At 32.3% G+C, this 21,575-nt stretch overlaps 1 protein-coding gene across 1 annotated transcript in view; it reads left to right on the top strand.

Moving 5' to 3' along the window:
- Positions 1-112: 112 nt before the first annotated feature.
- Positions 113-21,575, top strand: part of LOC109545027 (paired box pox-meso protein) — a 25,285-nt gene continuing 3,822 nt past the window's right edge. Inside the window, exons 1-2 of the mRNA XM_019915507.2 lie at positions 113-555; positions 19,848-20,028. Coding sequence (XP_019771066.1) covers positions 546-555; positions 19,848-20,028 — 191 coding nt within the window. The 5' untranslated portion in view covers positions 113-545. The remainder of the gene's footprint in view (positions 556-19,847; positions 20,029-21,575) is intronic.

Genomic DNA, 21,575 nt, shown 5'->3' with positions numbered 1-21,575 from the left:
CATCCATTCCCAAAGCCGAACGGAATTCATCCACCACATCCCTCCCTAACGCTTTTAGCAGCAGATAAACCGACTTCAGACACTCTGGTTATCCGCCAATCCGTTTGCTTTGACGCCTTTTCGCTTGCCTCATTGGTTCGTAACATCCATTTTACAACGACAAGGCGGGCAGCAAAAAGAATTTCAAAACATTAATATTGTATGAAAGCCGTGAAGTTCCACTCAAATGGTTACCGAGGCTTAAGCGTGAAGCGAGGGCATCAGCCGCAAAATTGAAGCGTTTTGAGGGTTCATTAAGCGAAAAGAAGAGGAGTTTCGTTTCCGGGTGGTTTGAACTCGGATTGTGGTGATTTTATCTGGCTAAGCGCACCGATTCGCTTGGAAAAGTGTAAAATTGGTTCATCCAATGTGAAATGTGATATGTCTTGTTGTTACAACTTTTCAACTCGAAAAATTCTACATACAGACGTTTTTCCCAATTTTGCTGAAGTTTACTGGAACGCAGATTTTGTACTTTTGACTCTCAACTAGTCAGTATTAGCAACATGGATAGTGGTAAGTTTCAACAATTTCAATTACTTGAATTTCTGGGGCCGGGGGATTTACTTCACTTATTTTCGATTATCGACTGTTGCCTTCTGCAGCCTAATTTAATTGATATTACTTCAGCATCAGTTCTTATACGGCAATATATTAATTACTTACTTCATTGCTTCATTAGAAAAATAGTAATAATCTACGAACCGCATCAACATATGGGAAGGAAACGATTGGACTAAGCGGAACCATAAATCAGAAGTAATCAATGCTAAATAAAATAAAATACCCGACTAATGCACAAGTAACATCGACAACATTTACAAAAAAATTGTATGTAAGTAAATATATTTGCAAGCCGCCTACAATTTAGGTTCTTAAAGACTGTTAAGGCAAGAAATGCTTTCTATATAGTTATTTGAGATGAAACGTTTAAAATATAGTAAAAAAAGCTTGCCGAATTTGAGATAACCGGCATATAAATAAATCAAACCTACAGAAAAAAACTTGCGATCGATTGTCTTCTGGTTAGCAAGTGTTTAAATAAGTTGTGAAATATCGGCATTTACTTAACGTCGGATAACTTTAATTTGGCTGAATTTCCTTCTCGTAAATATTATAAATTTAACAACTGCAGGAAAACACCTCGTGAAAAACCTATAAAAAGTCCAATATTTTGCAGTAAGTATTTAGCTGTTGAGCTTTTTCAAAAATGTTTGAGTCCAAAGCAGGCAATTTAATTCTCAGATTTATTTCGTTATTGAACAAAGCAAATATATTATTTTGTATGCATGTAATTATATCTACTTGTATCTAAGTCCTTAACAGCTTGTAGCTCTAATTATTTTATATGATCAATCTTTTTATCGACGAATCACTTGAATTTCCTTGCGTTTGAATAATTCCACCCAAAATGTCTTAGATTATTCACAAAATTAATTTTCAATGTTTAAACTGCAACAATCAACAAAAATTGCCAGATTGGAAAATTTACGAACAATTGTTTTCGTAAATTAAATATAACATATGTTGGGCTTTTTTAAACAGTTCCAGGAAACATGAAAGTATTGTAAAATTAAGTAAGGGTAAGAGAAAAATACACCATTTGTTCTCAGCTAGAACAACAACAAAAAAATGCGGGAATTGAGAAGAAAATTCACTTTGATTTTTTAGGAACTTTCCATTTTTTCTTCTTAAAAGTTTCTATTGTTCTAGACGCGAAATGCGATATATTGCTTCAATGCGGAACTGGAAGGCTGAAGTGTTTAGAATCATATAGACAATGCTTATCATATGCATCTTTACACATTTTAGTAGGAGGAAATTGCTAATTTAAACTTGTCTATCGCACATCGCACGCAATCTTCAATCTGGCCGTCGCAGGCGCTAAATTGTTTTTCGGGATTCAGTTTACCTCTTAAAAATCCTAAAATCTACAAAAATTGACTAATTTAGATGATCAGTGTTTAGAGCTTTCCAATTTGTATGTATGAATGTATACAGACTCAACAAATATTGGGGTTGACGAAAGCAAGATTGATAAAACCGTAGAAATGCAAGAAAACCAAGCAGTTGGAACAGTTTAGAAAATCATTTGGATTCGTGAGTACATAAGACTTCAAATTCAAATTTAAAATATGCTTTATTGCGACAATCTGATATAAAAATTGTATGGACAAAGCGAATAATACATAAGAATAGATCCAAAAGAAAAGCAACAAAACAAAACATAAATGAAACAGTGAACAATACAATCAATAAATCTTTAATGCTCCCAACTTCCACGAAAAAAGTTTGTATCTGTTATTGCAAACAGATAGATTGGAAGATATAAACAGTAAACATCCGAGCTATTTTTCCGACTGAAAAGCGAAGTAAAGAGAAAAAAAATAGTATCAAATCAAGTTGATTTGTAAAGACTTTAGAGTGCAAGTAAATGCAATTATTAACTAATTAAACAAAAACAATTTTATCCTTGAAATTGTCGTTGAAATGGAAAATGGATCTTCAGAGATGCTCGCCAGCTTATGGAAATTGGTCTTTAACAAAGAATTTTTATTTATCATTGTCAGTAACTTGAACTTATAGTTACTCAACTTGCTGGTTTTATAAATGTTTAAAGTGTCTTTTAAGTGCCCCTTTAGCATTGCAAACTTTCTAGTTATTTTACTATTTTTCTTATAATTAAAACTAAAGTGTTAGTAAAAATAAAATACGGCAATATAATGCCGTCTTTTAAAACTGTTTATCTTCAATGAAAAAAACGCACTTATTGGTTTAGAGTCTGATTCTTTGTTTCATTTGAGTATTTTTTGGACGGTGTTTCTAATCTTTATCTTGCAAAAGTTGACCTTTAAAACCGGAATTTTATGCATTTTTTTTTAATTTATGAGAAGAATTTCCTTTGGTTGATTTGTTCCGTTCAAGATCCGATTAAATTAGCAAATGAAAGGTTTTGGCCAAAATGAGAAGCTGCTTGGAAATATTTAAGGCGACGAATGTTCAAGTGCCGATACTGAACTCATTTTATCTCTATGAAAGTATTGAAATTCTTTGTTTGCGATCTCCAATGTCCCGATATTTTCATTACAATGTGTTGTTTGGCTTCAGCTACTTTTTCGAATTTGAACTAGTTTTTTAGCTTGATTCTAGTTAGTTCTTTTTTTTTTAGTTTTTAGCTAGTTCTTTTAAAGTGATTAAAAGTTTTCTGATTTTAATGTCTAAAATTTGCTGATTAACGTTGCCAATTTTGGGTCTTAGGGCAGAATAAGACAATTTAACTAACTTCATCTTAGTCCAAATGTAATTTTAGGAACATGTTTAAATTAAATTCAAATTTACCGTAATTTTTTTTCAATACAATTTTTATAGCGAAATTGCGTTGAAACTATGTAAGTAAATAGTTCGGTTTATACAAAGTAGTTTTTTGAAGTAAATACCTAAGTATATTCAAGTTTATAGAGAAAAATATAATTTATCACCTGATTATTTTGAACCTTTTCTTAATTTTATCGAATCAAATTTCAATATTCACTTCATTATTCTTATTCATTTTCTCACGCCGTATATAAGACTTCCTTTGTAAAAAAATTAATTGAGTCAAAACAATAATTTGTATGATACCTTTTCACCCTTTTCTTTAGCTTCAAGGCTTTACATATTGATTTTTGTACGATTGAACATAAATTAAAATTATAAGCAACTAACTAATCAGGCATAAATTGGAACTGGTTTAGAAGTGTTTTAAGGGTGCATGATTACCACAATGCAAGTTAAAATATAATTTCTAGATGAGTTACAATATTTATTGTCTGATTTATTTTCCTGACTGCGTGTACTTTCTACATTTTCAATGTAGCAAATGTAGAAAATAATTCAGACAAACTCAAGGTTTTCAAGAAGGCAAAGACCTAAAAAGACGTGGATTTTTACTAATCATGAGTTTGTTTAAATTTTAAATCTGATGATCGCGCTTTTGTCTCGACGAAACGTAATGAAATAAACGGTGTTCAAAAATTTTTACTTTACACTTTGATTGAGACCCAGGAAAGATAAGAATATCATAATATTATTTGGGTCAAAGTCGTCGATTTCTTATGGAAAAAACAAAAACTTTTTCTTCTTTCATTTTTCTATCCGTACAAAAAGGTTTTAACATTTTTTACTGGTATGTTAGGAACCACTTTTCGCTTTGGTTATTTATCGGTCGAGATTTTAAGAGCGTATAGCTTTTCTCCTTTAACTGATAATAGTATAATATAATACATCATTGAAAAACTATCATTTTGACCTCAAATGCGGAAGCTTCAAGCTTCCGAGCGGAAACCTCTTCATGAACGGAAGCATGGAAAATTTTTACAAAAAGAGTTCCTCTGGTCTCTTGCTCTAAAGTTCACCGTTTCCAAGAAAAATATCATTTTAGGAACAAAAGCAAACATTTTTCTATTAATAGTTGTAAGGGTGTGAACCACAAATAAATTACATTTTTCACACCCTGTAGTAAAAAAACAAAAGCTCGAGACGTACCTAAGTATGGGAGTAAAAAATTGTTTTGTCCTTCATGAGGAATCTACAGTTTTTCGTTGCGACATTTATTTAAGCCCACCCGGTAAATTTCTTGTCATTTTCAATCAAGAAACCCAATTTAACTTCAAAGGCTTTAGGCATTTCTTTCATTGTTGAATTCAGGGTGAGAAATACCTAGAGAGATCTTTACCATGAAGCAAGTGTTTCAATATATTAAATGATGATAAAAAGTGGTGTCGACTTAGTTCCATTATTTTAATGTTGTTATTTCTACTGCAACATGTTTCGTACTCTCATTAAGGTCATCATCAGACGTTGACGCCAAATGCAAAACTTATTGAAACCACCTCCTAGTAAAAAATGGTCGAAACACTGGCCACCTTCAGGAAATATAAGTAGTTTTAATCCAGTCCCAAACCCGCTAATTGAACAGACCATATCAAGTGTAGTTCTGCTTAGGATTTGGATTTAGGGGCTTTTAACGAAGTTAGTGAATTACTGGTATAAAACGCCCTGTTTTATTTTGGCTGATTGCTAAATCAATGTTTCGAAGTGAAGATTATTAACAAATATTTCGATATCAGGCATGCCATACTAAAGCGGTCACAGCCTTACGAACAAACAAATTTTATGTTTTAACACAACTTCAAACACTTAATTCCGAGAACCCATCGCCCAAAACAGCTACCAGAAAACGGGGCCCAAATGAAGTGGGCCCCCTTCATTTGGACAGTGTCAATATTTTGGCAATGGTATTAAATTTGTACGACTATTAGCCGGGTGCGCATCACCGTTCGGGTAGCGACTACCTAAACCAATAATCCACCGGAAAAGTTAAATATTGACCGGTTAAATTTGTTCACTAAATGGGTTCAGACGCCGGAGGTGTCCTTTTTTGTTCCGCCTCTGTGTCTTGAGGACCGAAATTACAAATCGCTTTTGCAACTGTCCCGTTATAAAGTTACAAGTCGCTTAATTCCATTGTTGGTCCCAAGAGAAATAGGGAATTTATCGACGGAAATTAATTGAAAATCCTATTGTTATATCGTACCTTGCTAAAAAACGTCCAGGCAGATGGACGCAAAATCGTTTAAATCAAGGCAACTTTCAACAGAATTTCTCCAGGTGTTTCGTGTTTCGATAGACTAAAGACCATGCAAACACAATTTTTTTTATGTAACCAAGTATAAGATTGGAAAATGTTGTTCAAGATACTTAAGGTGACCGCCAAAAATACTTTACTTTTTTTTAAGAATGGCAATTGAAGTCCTCAGAAGTGCCCTGAAGAACTCAGTCTCTTCTCTGCGGTTGACAGGTTTTTGGCTGATGCACCAGATTGTTGATACCCAACAAAAAAACATCTCACCAATTAAAACATGCCTAAAATGTCTCATTTGAAAGTTTTCCCGAAAAATAAATAATCTTTCAAGGTGTTTAGCAGCTACAAGATGCAACTTTGCGTAGGTATAACTAACGTGGGTTATTCGACCTATTTTGGCTCTGCGAAGGAAGTCTGAGCTCATTATAATATTCAAAGAATTTCGCAAGGGGTTTCAATCTCCAGCGTTTTGTTGCAAATTTTATGTAAATATATCTTTACAAATTTCGGACGAAAACGGGACACCTTAAATTTTGCGGCTCTTGGTAGGTATATATAGATTAAAGTCCATTTTGAATAAAAGTTTCAAAGGAAATGTTCGCATGAACATTTCTTTACACGAAAGTGAAGCAGCTAGATATTTTACAGTTTTTGTTCAAATAGGCTAGTCTATTATACAAAGTGTTCCATTAGTGTGAACTATATCGAGTTCATATAAACGGTTAGAGATACCTGCGCAAGAAATAAAAATATTTGCAAGTACCTAAACAGTGTGTCCCATAAAAGCACTATAAATATCGCCTTCACATTTTCTCGTCGGTTTTTAATTCTGCCTTAAATTTTCAATCATTTGATACCGCATAGTTGACCAATTGCTGATGTTGTTGATGAGCAATTTTTTTACGAAAGCTAACCCTTCATTGAGTAATTAGCAAATAAAGCTCAGAAAGGTTGAAAGGCCGAAGCCTGTTTTTTTCTTTGGCTGCAAGAGGACGAAATGGACTTTATATTCCTCGCTTTAGAGTTTTATTACCGATTCCGACGTATTTGCTACAAATTATTAAAATTTTATATTGCATTAGACTAAATGGAAACTTTAAGTTTAAACATGTGATATGGACACAAAACATCAAAAAACACAGGAAGTAAAAAAAGTATGGCTTCCATTTGAAGAAATTCGTTTTAGTCAACAACTTGTAGAAATCAAACTAGAGCAGCTAATAAAAGTTAGAAGTAATGGAAAATAAATTCCACCTCTTCTTGGAAAGGTTGAAGAAAGAAGCAAGTTTATATTCTTGACGGTTTCTGAGAAATTCTTTTTTAAAATACTCATTTCAAAACATACCTACTTTTCGCAAAGAAAATAAGTTTAAATAATGTTCAAATTGCGGTGCCGTGCGAAAACATTACATTTTCAGGGATTCTTGAAGATATGTTGCAAATTCTGGTCACTTTTTATCTAAATGCTTCTGCAATTGCTCTTTATATATTTATTGCTGCCGGAAACAAAACTCCTGCATTTATCGATTTTGCTTCTGATGATCGAAGGCATGTTTGATTTAAATAGGAACAAAAATAAGGAGGAAAATATTTTGCAAATTGCAAGTTCCACACGGACAATTCTAACGATGTTAATTCAAACGCTTGCAGGCAGATTTGCAATTCTTTCCTGGAATAATACAAATAATAATTAAACGTATCGAATGATAATCGGCATGAAAGATTTGCAAAAAATGAGGAACTGAACGAAATTGAAAGAAAGCAAGAGAACCAATAAACGTTTTGAATTTTGAATATTTATTTTTTTTATTCAATAATTATTTTAACTGGAAATAAAAATCAAAATATTTTACCGATTTTCAGCAACGTCTGCCTATTTATTTTGCTTTCAAGCACTGAAAGTTTCGAGCTTCAAACCCGTTCAGAGATTTTTGGATTGTATCTCTCATTTTATGCCGGCCTTTTTTCAAAAAATGTATTCAAAAAATAGTTCAATCTCATGTAAGAGTAAAACCCTTAGAGGTTTGCTAGTTGTAATTGAATAATTGAGTGTATTTTTTATTCAACGACTATTTTAACTGAAATTTACTACTACTACTGAAACCTAAATATATTGTAATCGTTAGAAAAATTTGCTGATTTATTTTATTTTTAAACATTGAAAGCTTCGAGTTTCAAACACCTTTAGGAATTTTTAAAGTATTTGTCATTACATGGCCACTTTTCATGTAGTCTAAAAGAGTTTATTCAAAAATTAGTTTAATCCCCCGCAAGAGTAAGACCGGTGGATGTTGTTAGTTTGGCTTTAAAAAGCCGAAAGTCTATTTTTCCTTCAAGAAAGCTTTCCACCTATAAACAACACCAGATGCTTTTGGAGAAATTGTCAAGTATGAACCATTTTTTATGACGTGCTTATTAAATTATTAACTTTGAATTCTGTCGAAAGCTAGCGGCTAAAGTTTGCAATTTAAACGCAAAGTGTAGGTACATTATATATACTCGAACGTTTCGAATTGTCATCATCATCAGATATTTGGATAATTTGTTTAAAAAATTGGTAGTTTAGTGCTGATGCCAGTTGAAGTCATCACTTCTGCAATGTTTTGTTCAAAAATTAATAGTGAGGAACCAAATAAAGTTGACAAGTTCTACAATTTTTGTTGTGCTCGAAAGTACCAGCAAAAAATCTTAATAACAAAATTTCCAAAATTTGTTTAATGCAAGCAGCTCCTTTGATGAGCTTTAGCAAACAAACATGCAAGTCAAGCGAAGACTTGCGAAGACTTAAGGTGCGTTTTCTTTAAATTTGCATAATTTATATGCTATACCGTCAATTGCTACATTATTTTTTTTTAAGTTTCTCTTATTGAATCAATTTAATACCATAAAAAAATAAACTCTATACCTAACTACCAAACTACCATTCGTTTATAATTAGGTAAGACAATTCAGCGCTAACAAAATTCCTCTGGCTCTTAGCAGATACTTTTTATGCAGTCAAGTCCAAAAAAAAATTACTGCCGGCAACATGTCAGGGCATAAATTACGGTTTGCCAGATCAAAGCCTGCTGGCTATTGGGTTGTTTTGCTTTCTTTTTCGACTGGATGTCGGTATAAGTTCCAGAACATTCGACATTGTCAACACGTGTTGGATCATGCATCACGTCGCGATGATACCAAAGATGCCGTAACAAAGTTGCCAATGAGTACGAAAATTTAACTACAGTCAATAGATTTTATCTTCCGAAACTACTACTAAAAACGGTTAAGACTTTTTGAAAATTGATTATTTGTTTTCAATGAATTGATATTTGTATTGTGGTGATTYTTWWAAAAATGTTTATCCATAGTCATTGGCAGTTAACAAGGATTAATTATGTTTTTTATAAAGATGCTACTACATGAAAAGCAAATTTTTCATATGCCGGGTGCTCAAAAAGTCTGGAAACTTTCATATGCTAAATAAAAATGTATACTTACTTTTGACCATCTAGTAAAGGCTTGTTTGCTGGATTGTATAGCGACAGTTATTTAAGTGTATTTAAGTACAATTAAGTGAGATTTTTGTTCAAAACGCTTGAGTGTACAACATTTTCTGCTTTCTTCATCGGAAACTGATCATCAGTGAGAAGTTGAAACTTATACAAATTGTGCATTCTTGACTTACATACAAACATTGTTTACCTAAATTATCTGCATTGTTTTTATTATTGACTATTATACAGTTCTTTTGCTCGATTCTCATCATATTTTAGTCCATTTATTTGTAAAATGTATCATTTTGGCCATTTTTACTACTATCCCTTAGGTGTGATAAATTCGATTTTTTTATTGGAAAATGTTTGCAAAGTTAAATTTAAGGTCCTAACCACTCCGAAGCGATTGCAAAATAAGCAAATTTTAAAAAGTAGTTATTTTTCAAATTCCAGCGGAAATGTTCCATGATTTTTATTGCTTAAATTGTATTTTTAAAACTCACTAAAGACAAAAGTAAACTCATAGCGTTTCTCTGGATCGTTTGCTTATTCCAGACGGCAACGCTGCACTTCTCATCAGTGGTTTACACTTTACAGTCTTCAGACAGATAGATTTGTAAAGGAAATTTATGACCTAACAGAGACCTTTAATTTCTTTTAATTAGTTTACATGTGGTCATGTCGCAACTTAAAAGAACTTTAATAAATTATTCCGCTTGGATTGCAACGGTTATTGCACATGGTGCTTCGAAGATTTTAATTAAAATCTTCGTAAACTGGGTAACCTATTTTTAAACACGCATGCTGTTCTATTCGCAATAGATGATTAATTTTTAGCGATTTAAGTGTATGGGCAGAAAGGCTCACAAATCGGCAACTCACGAAAATTATATCGACAGTTTGTCGAAAAGTAGCAACYAAATTARAATTATCCTGAATTTTTGRCGTCGCTGGTGGYAGAAAATAATGGATATCTGGACGCAAGTTACATTGAACGTCTATACAAAATGTGCATAATTTGGAAAATTYGCGTATAATTTGAGTATTWTTTTTTAAATTTTGCAAAAACGCATCTCAAATGATAAAAATTAACYYACATTTCTYAAGTTTTAAGTGAGCGGGATTTTTAMTTTGCACGGAGGATTATAATAAAATTGAAAATTTTGCACATGGGTTTTATATTCWATGTGATGGGTYTAAGCGAATTTGTCGAAAAACYGACTTAATTATTTTAGTAGCTACAATTCTAAATGGTCSTTACATTCTGAAGCAAWTTTTTAATATTGTATTTTARATTATSATCATWTTAAAASATTAAAATTTGCTGACTRAATGAAAWRAAAAAACATTTTGAAAACGACGCAMACCCATTRGATAGGTTTCAMATGCAATCARTTTTTTTGAGATATCAGTTTTCTGTTTAATTATTAAAGTAGCAGCTGATGATTTCGATGGACTCAGACTTCTGAGAACTTAGATGTTTTGAGCACACTTAGTACGTGCACGGACTTTATTTTATAGTGTTTATTATATTAGCGTGCAATGTTTAAAAATAATTACATTCTCTTCTCTCTAAGCTAACTTTAGAAGAAAAAAGTCAAAATGTTAAACCACCCCTGATGGATAGAAAGTTAAATTGCCACAAAACAATAAATTTTTGCAATAAATTGGCCAGTTAAATGATAATGATCACTTTCTGGTATAGTGGAAGCTGTAAAACAAACATAACGAATAAACCGTGAGAAGAAAAAGTTAACTGACAGAAGTAAAGAAAGTAAGACGACACAAGGGAATTATAGGACAAACATGACAAAATGTTCTAAAACTGAAATAGCTGAATGAAACTAAAGCCATCTAAAATGTAGCTCTAAACTGATCATTAAATAGAAACTTAAAGTTGTTTAGACAGATGTTTTACAAAGTGAAGAAATTAGTTGCGAAACTGAGAGTAAATAGTAGCAGGAAACACAAAATCCTCAACAAAAGGTGTCATTTTAGCGTAAAAGAAGAATAAATATATAATTATATTATATGACTTAATACTTTTCTTAAGCTTTGGAACATTTTTACCCATCTAGTATGTCTGTAAAGTTAATATTGAACTTTATGTGTGCATCAGTAATACAATTTAAAACTATCTGGCAGTTGTTTAAGTCTGTTTTGTCGGACGGTGGTGTTTCTTTTATAATTTGCTCGTGCTTGCATTTTCTTCTATTAAGCAAATCTGAGCATCTGCTTCAAAATCACGGTCCTCAACTTTTGAAGACATTCTTTTGTTTTTCCCATAAGCTCATCGTCAGTTTAAGATATAAAAATGATGTTAAGCAATTCTGTATTGTTTGCCCCTCAGAATTTTTTGAAATTCTTAAATAATTTTCGAAAGAATAATAGCAGTCTAAAGGAAGTGAAACGTGCAAAATACGTCTTTAATCTAAGTCCGCAGAACAATGTAAATTGTGACAAATACCGACGGTGAAAAAGCAAATATATCATTTTTCAATAAAATTTATGCATTTGGCAGGTTGTACAAAATATTAATATACCATCTGTTATATATATCTGTTACCCATATTTTCATTATTTCGATATTTTGCAATTCCTTATTTATTTCATAAGCAAAATACAATTTTCGCGAATTTATATAATCGAAACCACCAAACCAAGAATACCATTTTCTGTTTGACATACATTGTACGTCTTAAGAAACTTTCAAGTATCATAACTTATATAAATGTCTCTATAAAATAAATCAAATGTCTTAAATCGGGAGATCGTGCTGGCCATATGACCGAACGTTTTCAATTCTCTCTCGTTCTTCCATAGCTTTAGCTTATCGAGAGTAAAAAATCCAAGAGTTATTAAGTTATTAATAAGCAGATTTTGGACATAAGTGTTTGTATTTAGAGTTTTAGTTTAGTTGCAAACGAAAAACAAAACCGTTTGTTTTAGTTCAGTTGTTTTTGTATTATTTTTAAGAGCATGTAACAACAGCATTTTAATTTAGTTTAGCAGAAACATCCACGGAAATCTAGTAAAACAGTGAATCAGTTGTTTCCTGACTATCATTAAAGATTTGACTCATCTTTAAACTTTCTTTCCTTTATCTAATTTACTGTAATGTTAGTCCGCTCATTCTCTTTGCTCGATAATTTGCTCGTTTCACTTTGTAGACTGTCCCCTTCAGCATATATCATAAATAACTATGTCAGAACCAACATACAAGTGATGTATGACTGTTAAATTAACTGTCACGCGGGTTAAATGGGGTTTTGACTCCCGACCCTCCCGTGTCAAGACTTAACAAGAAACACCTTTAAGAGGTTCAAAAATGTAAGCGCTGTCACGCTGCATTCTTTCTTGGAATACTCAAAATTCTCTCGTGTCATTTACTATTATTACTAACTAAATATAGATATAATTGTTAGACGCTCGCGCGTGGTATTTCCACTCTTCTCGAAGTTCTGAAAGCAGTTTAAATCAGGGTAAATCATTTGACTTGATGCAACCTCGAGAAAAAATCAGAAGAAATAAAAGTATTCGATATAAAAACAGTAAAATTTGTGAAACGAGATTAACACTTTCTTGATCAGCTGTGATGTTGAGTGCTCTTAGAATAAGATTTGGACGAGCAAAAAAGTTACAAACTGAGGTAAATTTGAGTACGATCTATACTTTCAAGTTGATCTTCCTACTACTCTCTACAAGACTTACACAAACCATTAAACAGTAGCATAATTTCAAAATAACAGGAAAACGTTTGATTCTCTGGTTAAGCTTTTTTAAGCTTTTTAATACTCTTGTATGAGTAGCTGCGCACAACTGTTTGAAAACGGTACACATTTGAATTTGTCGCGTCAACGTTGTCAAGCTACGACAGCGCCATCAAATTCTAGATATGGCGGATAAGTTTGACAATTGCAACTATTTTAAACGAACCAATGAAACTCCCCAATTCCCTCTCGTTATGTCAAGTAATTCCAGTTTTTTCCTATCAGACAGGCAATTTGGTTATCGATTCTTTTTATTGAGAAAATGATTCCTCTAGAATTCCTAACATTTACTGTAGTGTTTTTGTGGAAATCAATGGAAAATATGAAGATAACTTATACGCTTTCAAAAATGCCGTTTCTATTGCTTACAGTAAGTACAAAAGAAAATCTATTCTACTAAATGTTTATTCGATATATGCACGAAATTGAAAGGCAAAATGTGAAGTTACATGGCTGAAATAAAATGTCATCAGCGAGATTTGAAGGCAAAAATCACATTCAAATCGTCTTAATCTGCAAGTTCTGCCTTCTACTTTGCTCAAAAATCCGTCAATTGTTATCGTCATTGCCCCATTGAAAGCTTTGAGTTCGAAAAAAAACCAAAAAAACGAATTGGGTAAAACACACATTTTCCGAACGTTCAGGAACTTTTCGCGAAAATGTCCAAAAGTGTTGGAGCCACTGGAGATCTAAATTTGATCCGGCCTTACGAAAGAATGAAAAATAATAGTTCGCCGTCGAGGATGCCGTTTTATAAACCCCAAATACCGACATTTACATGTTAGACGAGAAGGGTTAGTTTCAATATATTGCTTTTCCTCAAGAGGGCAAGCTCACAATTCCCATTTCTAACACATATTTAAACCTCTCTAGCAAATTTCAGATTTTTTCTCAATTCAAACAACTTTTTTCGGACTCAATAGGTCCGAACCCGGTCATGAGAATGCTTTCTAATGACAAAGAACCGAAAAACCTGTACTTGCATTTTTATGACTGGCTCATAAGCCAAAAAATACGATTTTCCATCAACTTCTTTGCTCCACAAAAATATCCAAAGCCTACTTAATGCATTCAAGTAGGCTTAACCGTAGAAAACAAATGGCGTCGCGCGCAGTTTAAACTAAAGAAATATGCAGCGTGTAAAATATCAAAATACAAAACAATATAAACTAGCATAGATCATTGAAAACAAGTGAGCCTTAAAGATGAACAAAAACCGTGAAATATGTGTGGTTTAGTAGCTTTGTAAATATGTTATCGGCTGACATTTTGATAGCCTTTGACTCCGGTTCAGTGGAGAAGATATGGACCGTTCAATGGGTCTGATATCGCCTTGTGCTTTGATAAATCGTTGAATAAAAATTAGATTTTGGGTGTTGCTTAAATAACATCACTGTATGAATTAATATACAGTTTGTAATATTTGTATGCTACCTCGAAATAACATCGCCTATTATCTTAGGGCTCTTGTCTGGGGCATATAGCGTTTCTAACGGCTCATGCAGGACGCGAAGAATGTCAGAAATTATTTTTTCACTGTAAACTTACAAATTGAGCTTCCACATACAAAATGCATGCACGGAATGCAAGGACTTTGTAACTGGACTTAAAAGCCCGGCGTCATCGAGTGGTTCACTCGACACCACGGTTCTCGACACCCATCTAGGAAAAAAGACCCAAAAATCAAACAATTTCTTACAAATAATTGATGTCTTTAAGAAGCCGGCTACCGGTATTATTAGTCAATAGAAGTTCAGTCGGTCTGTGCCTAAATACAACAGGTAAAGTACCCAGGCGGTTTAAATGTACTTTTTCTATAATTCCTATACAAACAGAACCCAAATTTCAACGCAAACACTTCATTGCAGTTCTGGCTTCGGCTTCTCTTTACATCTTCTAGGGACCTTGGGCATTGACATGGTCAACTTATATTTGCCAGCAAATAATAATTTAATAGTTGGTACAAAAATCTATGGTAGAAACTTGCTTGAAAATTTTCGTATATTTACTTTTCAAATATATGGTTGTCGTTAATGGTTTTTTAAATATTTGGTGGGATGTACATAACCAGTAATAGTTGCGAAAAATACTTTAGCAAAGTGAGCCTTACAGATAATTATATCGATAATTACGACTAATTATGAAACCTAAATTTCAATTATGAAATCTAGTTAAAAATGATAGTAATAGATTGCTGGATATCAATTTGATCAATTGATTCATCAAAATAAATCATATTCGATCATATCAAGTTATGGTTAGTTTTTTAAATGTGCTCTTCAAAACTTGAAATGTATAAGAATGTCAAACATGCTTAAAGTTTTTCGTTGTTGTGTAGGCTCTAAATAGGTCCAATCTTTTACATGAAAATCGCGTTGGGTTTATGCGTGTTGTTGATTGTAAGCGCCGATTTTCTCAGATCTCGAATTTTTGAAGGAACATTAACAGTTTGAAGAAAAGATTTATCAACTTTTTGCAACAGCAAACATGAGGCTGCCACATAAACATTCTTGCAAACGATGAAAACTGATGTTGTGAAATGCGGTTATGAAGTGAACTGCGCAAATTTGTTAATAAAACGCATGTGAAGATACTGTCTTTGGGAAGAAAACTGAAATCCAAAGTTTGAAACTCTGAATTTTTGAAAATTGTGTTTTGGGGCACATTTATAGTGTTATCAGTTAAAGTATCTCTTGTTTGACTAGCTTTTTAATATCATCTACTACCTTTCTTCACATTTAAGCAAAATATATTTGGGTAACGTTAATGCCAACAGCTCTATTTGCAATTGTAATCAAACCAAACAGTTTTTCGCAAATATTTCAATTTTTTGGGAACAGACACCACTTCTTCAGCAGATCAACGCCAAATTTGAATCACGCTGTAAAATGACTTTAATAGTACTTCTGATTAAACGAACAGCACAGCTTTTGTGCCGTTCTGTGTCATGTTTTAAATTATTAAGTTTTGGAACAAAAAAATTCCACTAAAAAGTTGAATAAAATGCAAAAATAACATCGCTTGAAAACGAAAACAGTTTTTATATGACTCTAATATTTGTTTCATTTCATTAGTTTCAGCGTCAGGGGAGTTTAAATTTGTAAAGACCTAAAGCGCTGGTTGTTTCTTGTTCTTAGAAACATGCTCTTTTGCTACCCCAAAATTTATATCGTATAAATGCAAAAGACCGATTTTCCGAATGCCGAATAGGACATTGGCCAAGCAAAATATTCCCTGTCAAAAAATGTCCAGTGCAATTAAGGCCGAGTACCTGAATTTTTGGAAGGATATAATTTTTTGCCGGCCTTTCTTAAATTGTGGTTTTGCTCTAAGTGCCTTTCTTTGTTTGTACATGATAAATAAAGTAATATTTAATTGCAGATAAATGTCTCAAAAGAGATTCTAACGATCTCTAAATTCAATCGAATGATTTTGTTTGTTAGAATGGGCCGTTTTGGCTCTAAAGTGCCTTTCTTTCATCACTCAGTCATATTGCCCTGCTCTTAGCGTGGTGACAATTTTCAAATTATAATTCAAATTTTTTACATATTTAATACTGTTAATAACAATCGGTTAGAATTTCGGAATAATGAAAATCCGTATTTAACAGTATTTATTGCGTGTATTTGTCCATTGCCACCTCAGATTGAACCAGAACCGTTTATTTCGCTCAATAAAAAACGCTGTTATTAGTAAATAAAAACACTATATTACAAACAAATATTGTAATTGAATTGAAGCCTGTCCTAACTGAGTCTCTACTATATGACCAACCTCTGAGTAAAAAGATGGATCAGCCCTTGTATACCTACATTTCTACATGAACAACAATTTTAATACTTTACACTTTTTGTATTTACAGATTATATTTTGTTATTTAATTATAGTTTTAGTATCAAGTTTTTTGTTAATTGTTGTCCATTACAACGTAAATTGAAAATGCTCTTTGTATCTTTGTATTTACAAATTGGTATAACTGCAAGTAAACTAACATCAAAGTTAATTAGAATACTGTTTTTCTTTATGCAATGCAGTCCGCAAATTCTCGTTTTTTTTTTCATATTTTAGAAGATAAATGTAAAATTTTATTTCAGCATGTGCTCATTATTAAACTTTCTCTTTACCTTGCCGCATATTATTTCTCGATATTGCTCGTTGTTCCACTACGTATTCATAATTCCTCTATTTGACTTGAATAATATAAATTAATCGAAATATGATAAATCTTATAAAACCTGATTTGATCCTTAGCATGAACCTGTTGAATCGTAAACAATACCTAATAAGTCGATAAATCTGCATGTGCTTTTGATATGAGTTCTAAATTCTTAATAATGGCAGATATATATTTTCATTTAATTTTGATTATACTGTTTTTATGTTTGTTTTTTATTCGATGGCATCATGGCTGAAATGTCCAACAAATTTCAGATTGTTAGAGTTTCTAATGCATCTGCGTCAGTGCAAGTTAACTTTAGTGTTATTAAAGAAAATTAGTTTTGTTGTCGGATGGTTTGTGATTGATTTTTCTAAATCGTTGAGATCTCCAACGTACCTTCGAAATTTGAAGGTTTTCTTTTGATGCAAGAAAGAGAATTAATTTCAGAAGTGTATTTGTTATTTCTATTAAGTACATTTTTGATTATTTAGTTAATTTTGATGATGATGTGGTTTATTATTGAGAATTGAGTCGAAATATTTTAAAACTCAACAATTCGAAGGTTCATTTCTGCATTATTAAAGCGTCGAGTATTTGTTTGCATATAATTTTATTGTCTGATCATTTAGAAAGTTGTAAAATCTTCATAATCTGCTAAACGAAAAGCCAGAAGGCGCCGAAAAAATCAATTGAGGTCTCATGAACTTTTCATTCATTCAACTGGCCCTGTTTCATGTAGGTAATTATTTATATTTGCCTAATTTTTAAATTCTGTATTCAATTCTGATTAATTACATCAACAATCTGCAGAATTGATTGTTTGTTTTTTTTTATATATGGTCCTTTAAAAACAGTGTATTTGAGGTTAAATTATACAGTTAATATAATATTAATCGCTTAGTATTTTTAACCATTCAATTAATACTGGAGTGTCTGTACTTGTTGGAAATCATCGGCCTGTAAAATGGTGCGAAATTGCTGATAATTATGATGAGCTAAGTAATTCCAGTAAACATTTAATAGCCAAATAAGGACCTGAAGTACTTCTATACGACACTGTATTTAATTGGCAACTTAACATTACTTCATTCTGTGTGGTTTCAACACAATTTGAGTAGATGTCTGCTTGATGAGCTTAAGTACACGAAACTGTACAGCGAAAAAAAAAATGAGTTTGAAAAGAGTGTGAAGGCAATTCTTTGCTGATATTAATTTTCCACTTATGCAGTTTGATGTACAAATATTGAGCAACCGATAGAAAAAGTATTATTAACGAATTTTCTGCTTTTAATGTATTTTTTTTTGTTGGAAATTCTCTCTGTTAGTACTTCAAGAGCCTTAAAACATACCCAAAAATGATGTTTTTGTATTACAGTTTATAATATTGTTCATAATTTGGTGGACTTACACTCGTAATTTTCGGTCATTTTCGGCGGTGATTTTTTATTCACTTCGTTCTATCTATGAGGCACCAAAGCAGCCTTTGCAGTTTAAGGTTTTTTGTTGAGAAGAAAATGTATATTTCCGACATGGAACACTAAACGTTCAAAGTGATTATTTCATTTTCGGGAACAGGCCCGTTTCAGCTGCGCGTTTGCACATATTAAAACTTGCTCCTTTATTACTGCGTGTCTAATGTTTACGACTTCTGAGGAATAAGGCGTATACTTGGGCAAATAATTATTTTACAAGAGCTTACGTTTATAATTAACTGGACGTGCAACAGAGCATATGCAAACGAGACGCGGCATAATAAACCCGCACTCTGTTGGAGTTTACTTGGAATCCTAACGAGTCTGCAGAATAATGTTCGCAATCAATAATCTTTTTCCAGTCGGAACTTATGTTATGTTGTAAAAAATGTTATGAAAATGTCAAACTATGTTCAAATCCGCACACACAAGTAAAGTTTAACTTAGAAAAACTTGCTTAACTTTTAATAACTTAGGTATACAAAATTGAAGAATTGAACAAGATCAAATGCCAAATGAGAAACAACTTTTGCGGCAATGTGCCCAAAGTGTCACAAGTTAAAATATTATCAGCATTCAATGAATAATCTTTTCTTTACGGCTTTAAGGTTTTCTTCTGTAAATTTGCACAAATTGTATGAACTTTTAAGGCTTGATTTCCGGTCATTGTTCATTTTTGAAGCAGAACTTCAAAATCTCAAAATATCCTTTCGATGTTTAGCTGAAAACGAACTATATGCTTGTTAGCAATGCCTGAATTACCATGCACATCATTAAAACACTTTGAGTGTGCGGAAATAATATTGTAGATTATTTTTGCAAGTATTTACATATAGAATGCCTTGGACCATGGTTCCGAAGCCAAAAAAGCTGTCGCCCAATTTACACGCGTCACCTGAAAAATGAGCCAATAAATCAGACGATTTCTCAACAGACATAATAAATTTTCTGAACTAAACTAACGTTGAAAATTACAATCCTACGGTTTAATTAAAATACCTGCAGCCCCATTTGGCGCTTAGAAAGCGTGCAAAGCAGATGTTTGACGTGATTTTCATTCTGCTAGTTGACCAATCAACATGTACCGATATCAACAAACTTACTTTCTATCTAGGTATAACATTACAGTTAATAATATAAACTACATATTATATGAAGGCGCCACCAAATTTCTCATGGAAATTGGAAAATCTCATTAAATTTACATATATCCGGCACGATTATCCGAAGAAAAATATGTGTAAAGAATTTTTTTTAAAACCTGCTTGAATGCAACACGTTTTGCAATAATAGAATTATCGTTTTCAGAAGCGCATGTTCAGCAGTATGGGGAAGTTAACCAGCTAGGAGGAGTGTTTGTGAATGGAAGGCCCCTCCCCAATGCAGTGAGATTAAGAATAGTTGAGCTCTCTCAAGTAGGAATACGTCCATGCGATATATCCAGGCAGCTGAGAGTTTCCCATGGATGCGTATCGAAAATACTCGCAAGGTAATTTATAAATTCTCATCAGTTATCATCAATAAGAATGACCGCGCTCTAGATCTATGTGGGAATTTCTAGTAGTTTCTAGAATTTTTAAAAGTTTTCATTTTTTTGTTGATTACAACCCATTACTGAAATTTAAAAAGTTATCAAATTCTAAAAACTGGTACTTTATGGTTTCACAAATTTCGTCTAAGGTTAAATTATCTTAGGATAAAAGCGCGTTTCGTTTCGAGTCGCTATTAATTATTTTTAATATTTGAAAATCTCAAAAAGATGGTTCGTTTCCCTCTCATAGAAGAAATTTTAAAAAATTTAACAGAAGATATCAACCATTGCCGAAAGTCGGAGCTATTTATCCCTTCGTTTTCGAAAAAGTGAATTGTTTTACATAATATTTTGGATCATCCTCGTAACATAATTTGGGGCTATTTTTTGGAATAAAAAATACAAATTTCTTTTAAACGATTTAATTAATCACCAGAGCTGAAAGCACTCTTTTCTTAAAGCAAGAGAAAATTCGTTTTCCATTTATAATTTTTTCAAAGGACATGAGTGCATTGTTTTTCCAACGTTTGCCTTACGAAAAATGAGGCAAATTACTAGTATGGGTTAGTTTGGGTTGTATCTACTAGAGTTTGTTCAAGTAAAAAACAACTTTGACAAAATCGAAATTTATAATTTAATTACGAAAAATGGTGTAATTTCTAGCTTGAAAGAAAGCTATTTAATTCAGATTTCTCACCTAAACTCTTTAAAATATGAATTAACCACATATACAACACATTTAGAACAGGAAGAGAAAAAGATAGGGCGAATTTAGTGATAATATTTCTTTCTATTGAATTTGGCAGTTTTTATTTAATTTCAGAAAGAATGTTCCAACATAGCTAGTGAAAAGCGTGTTGTTGAATGATTTTATATGAAATAATGCTCCAAGCCCATATGAGAATTTTTTTGAAAGCTACAGAGCCTTAAATTTTTATTTTAAGGATTTTTCCTGGATCTCCGGGATTTTTTTTCAATTAGCCTCTATTTTAAGATGAATAGTAGAAGCCAATAACCATTTCATTTATATACAAGAGATGAAAGCACTCTTTGCGTAAAGGAAACTAAAATTCGTTTTTTATTTCTGATTGTTTCAAGGGATATAAAAAACATAGTGTTTCCACCGTTTAACGTTACAAAAAAAGCAAATTCACAAGAGCAAGCAATAAAAGTTCTTTTGAACAGAAATGCAATATTCAATGGAAAAGCTTTTTCATAAATGAATAACTTCAGCCGGCATTTCTGAAAATACAATCAGCCGGCAATCTACAAGTGAATGTTACATGTAAAACTCCCTGCGAAAATTCGGACTATTTGCGACAAAAATAGCTTTTCACTGCCTTTCAGAGCTTCTCAAGCTCAATTTTATCTTCAATCGTTAATTATTTATTTCCTTGTCGTTCTTGTCTTCTTAGATTATTCAACGGTAGGTTTATAAATATTCTACTTCTCTGTCTGTATAATCATATCGAGCTTATTTTGTGTGGGAAACAGAAAATGTATTT

Source organism: Dendroctonus ponderosae, unplaced genomic scaffold (genome assembly GCF_020466585.1).
Source record: "Dendroctonus ponderosae isolate FM_Combo_2020 unplaced genomic scaffold, Dpon_F_20191213v2 Dpon_F_20191213_6, whole genome shotgun sequence".
NCBI lineage: Eukaryota > Metazoa > Arthropoda > Insecta > Coleoptera > Curculionidae > Dendroctonus > Dendroctonus ponderosae.
Note: the sequence above shows the minus strand (reverse complement) of the source record. Positions and strands in the feature narration are given on the sequence as shown.